Below are 2,231 nucleotides of genomic sequence, written 5' to 3'. Positions count from 1 at the left end.
TATCTGCCTTTCTGCTGGTGGGAAGGTGCAGCTGTATATTACAGTGCAGCTGTGGCCCAAGCTGTAGAAGCCTTTTCCATCAGCATTTGGGCCCCTGCTCTGCTCTTTGTTTGCTGTTCTAGAATCTGCTTTTGCACCACGTAGCTGTAACTGTTCTCCAGGTTAGGAAAAAATAGAGAGCTGTATGGAAACAGTGGGGGAAAAAATGAGCAAAGAGCTTCTGATAATTGGTTCCTCTTCACTTGGAACAGACCAGGGTCAGAGGCTGTTCCTTGTTACCTGATGCAGTCAAACCAAGGGGCTTCATTTCTTTAAGGAAACATGCAGCTGAGTTCATCTGAGCACATTTGTCTTTGTGAATTCCCATTACATTGTTTTAAACTGCACCTTTAAAATGCAGATAGCTTAGAATGGAATTCTTATGAATCAAATTTTCAAAACCTTAGCTTCTGGGTTTTTTATTTGGCTCTTACTTAGGCATATTTTTTCTGATTTAATTGTGAGTTAATTGCATCCCATAGCAAGTACCTCTATACTCTTTGAATGCTGCTGTTCAAATTTACGATCCTGATTATTTAGTAGATTGGATTTGCAGGTTAAAAGTTCTCCACATTTTTTATTAAACTTTCATTAAATATAGCTAAACATTAAAATCTGAAGAATAACCTTCCAAGGGTCTCCAAGTCCACTTATTTCTGATTTTATTTGTGGAAGAAAATTTGTGTAAACAGCCAAATAAACCTGAATGATGAGTAATTTTGTATCATTAACAACTATATTATCTCTTCTCAGTGACCTTTTGTTCATTTTTGTCTCTTAGGATAATCCCACAGTAGTTGTTGAAGATTTGCGACTCTGCACAGTTAAACACTGCGAAGACATAGAAAGACGTTTCTGTTTTGAGGTGGTTTCTCCAACAAAGTAAGGAGAAATGATGGAGTATGTTTATTTGAAAATTAAAAAATGATTACATTCAGTTGTCTTAAAATGTAAGATTAACATTTCTCTTGGGATAGATCAAAACAGGAAAAGCATCTGAACAATTCTGTTCTCTGACATTTTGGCTAAGTGTAAGTGATACTGTGAGAAGTGTTCCTGGTATTTAGTTTACTTTAGGCATTAAAATAAACATGCATTCTTGTGCTTTTTGCATCAGTGGCTTGTGGTGCAGAGCTGTTGTGGCTTGGTAGCAGTCAATACTGTCAAGCTGCTTAGTAATGTAGAAAATAGATCTCAGTGTCTGCACACTTCTGATTGGTGTAATGAGAGAGAAGCATAATTACCAAGTTGTTGTCTTGGTAGTGTTAAGTTACATTTCAGAATTCACTAAATGAAGTGACCAACTCAAGTTGTTTTTCAGCTGCAGCAGTGCAGTGCACTGGCTGTACTTGGGGAGGTTTGGCATCCTGCCACAGGCAGGGCATGGACTCCTCGTTAGTGGTTTTGAGATGTGACCATATTTAAGTTTTGGATATGAAGTCAACCTGCTTTAGGTTTGGATGTTATCTACACTCCCCACTCCTCCATACGCTTCTCAGCAGATTGCTGTCTGTCCTGATGTTTGCATCCTCACTTGTGGGTCACTAACAAGCATTTTGCTCTTGCTTGTCTGTGCTTTTTCCACCCATTCATGTTAGAGCAGTTTTATACTTCATGACCTGTTTCCTTTGACTGTTGGTGTGAAAAGTACTTAATCACTTGTCAGAGAGCTTTAAAATAATTCTCTTGATGTCAGTGAATGCAACTGTTTTCAAGGACTGATACCCCTGTGTCATGAAATTAGTCATGGGGATAAAATGTATGGGGGATATAAAGGTGTAAAATTTGGAGTAAGAAAAGGAATAGGAAACTAAGCTATTCTCTGGGTGATTTGAAGAGTCATATCTGTATGTTTAGCATTACCTACAAATAATTTTGGAATAAGGAGTTTGCAGTTCACTAAGGCTCAGCTACTTTGTTATCCCAAGATAATGGGTTTATTAGGTGATGCCTATGAAAAATGTACTTGTGGGGATACCAAGAAACTTCTTCAAGATTGTTTTTCTTGAGCAATGTGCTGTTGGATGTTAGCTGCTTGGTCCCTCTCTCTGACCCTGAGCACACATGTGGTTTGTCACAGAAGCTGCATGCTGCAGGCTGACTCGGAAAAGCTGCGCCAGGCGTGGATTAAGGCTGTTCAGACCAGTATTGCCACAGCATATAGAGAGAAAGGGGATGAATCTGAGGTGAGT

General features: G+C 39.0%; 1 protein-coding gene across 1 annotated transcript in view; it reads left to right on the top strand.

The window, feature by feature from the left end:
- ACAP2 (ArfGAP with coiled-coil, ankyrin repeat and PH domains 2) overlaps positions 1-2,231 on the top strand; it is a 35,421-nt gene that overhangs the window by 19,505 nt on the left and 13,685 nt on the right. The window contains exons 6-7 of the mRNA XM_009078438.1: positions 821-921; positions 2,120-2,225. Of these exons, the coding sequence (XP_009076686.1) occupies positions 821-921; positions 2,120-2,225 (207 nt within the window). The remainder of the gene's footprint in view (positions 1-820; positions 922-2,119; positions 2,226-2,231) is intronic.

This window comes from Acanthisitta chloris, unplaced genomic scaffold (genome assembly GCF_000695815.1).
Source record: "Acanthisitta chloris isolate BGI_N310 unplaced genomic scaffold, ASM69581v1 scaffold17397, whole genome shotgun sequence".
NCBI classification, from domain to species: domain Eukaryota; kingdom Metazoa; phylum Chordata; class Aves; order Passeriformes; family Acanthisittidae; genus Acanthisitta; species Acanthisitta chloris.
The sequence above is the reverse complement of the archived record's forward strand: the minus strand, read 5'-3'. Positions and strand labels throughout refer to the sequence as shown.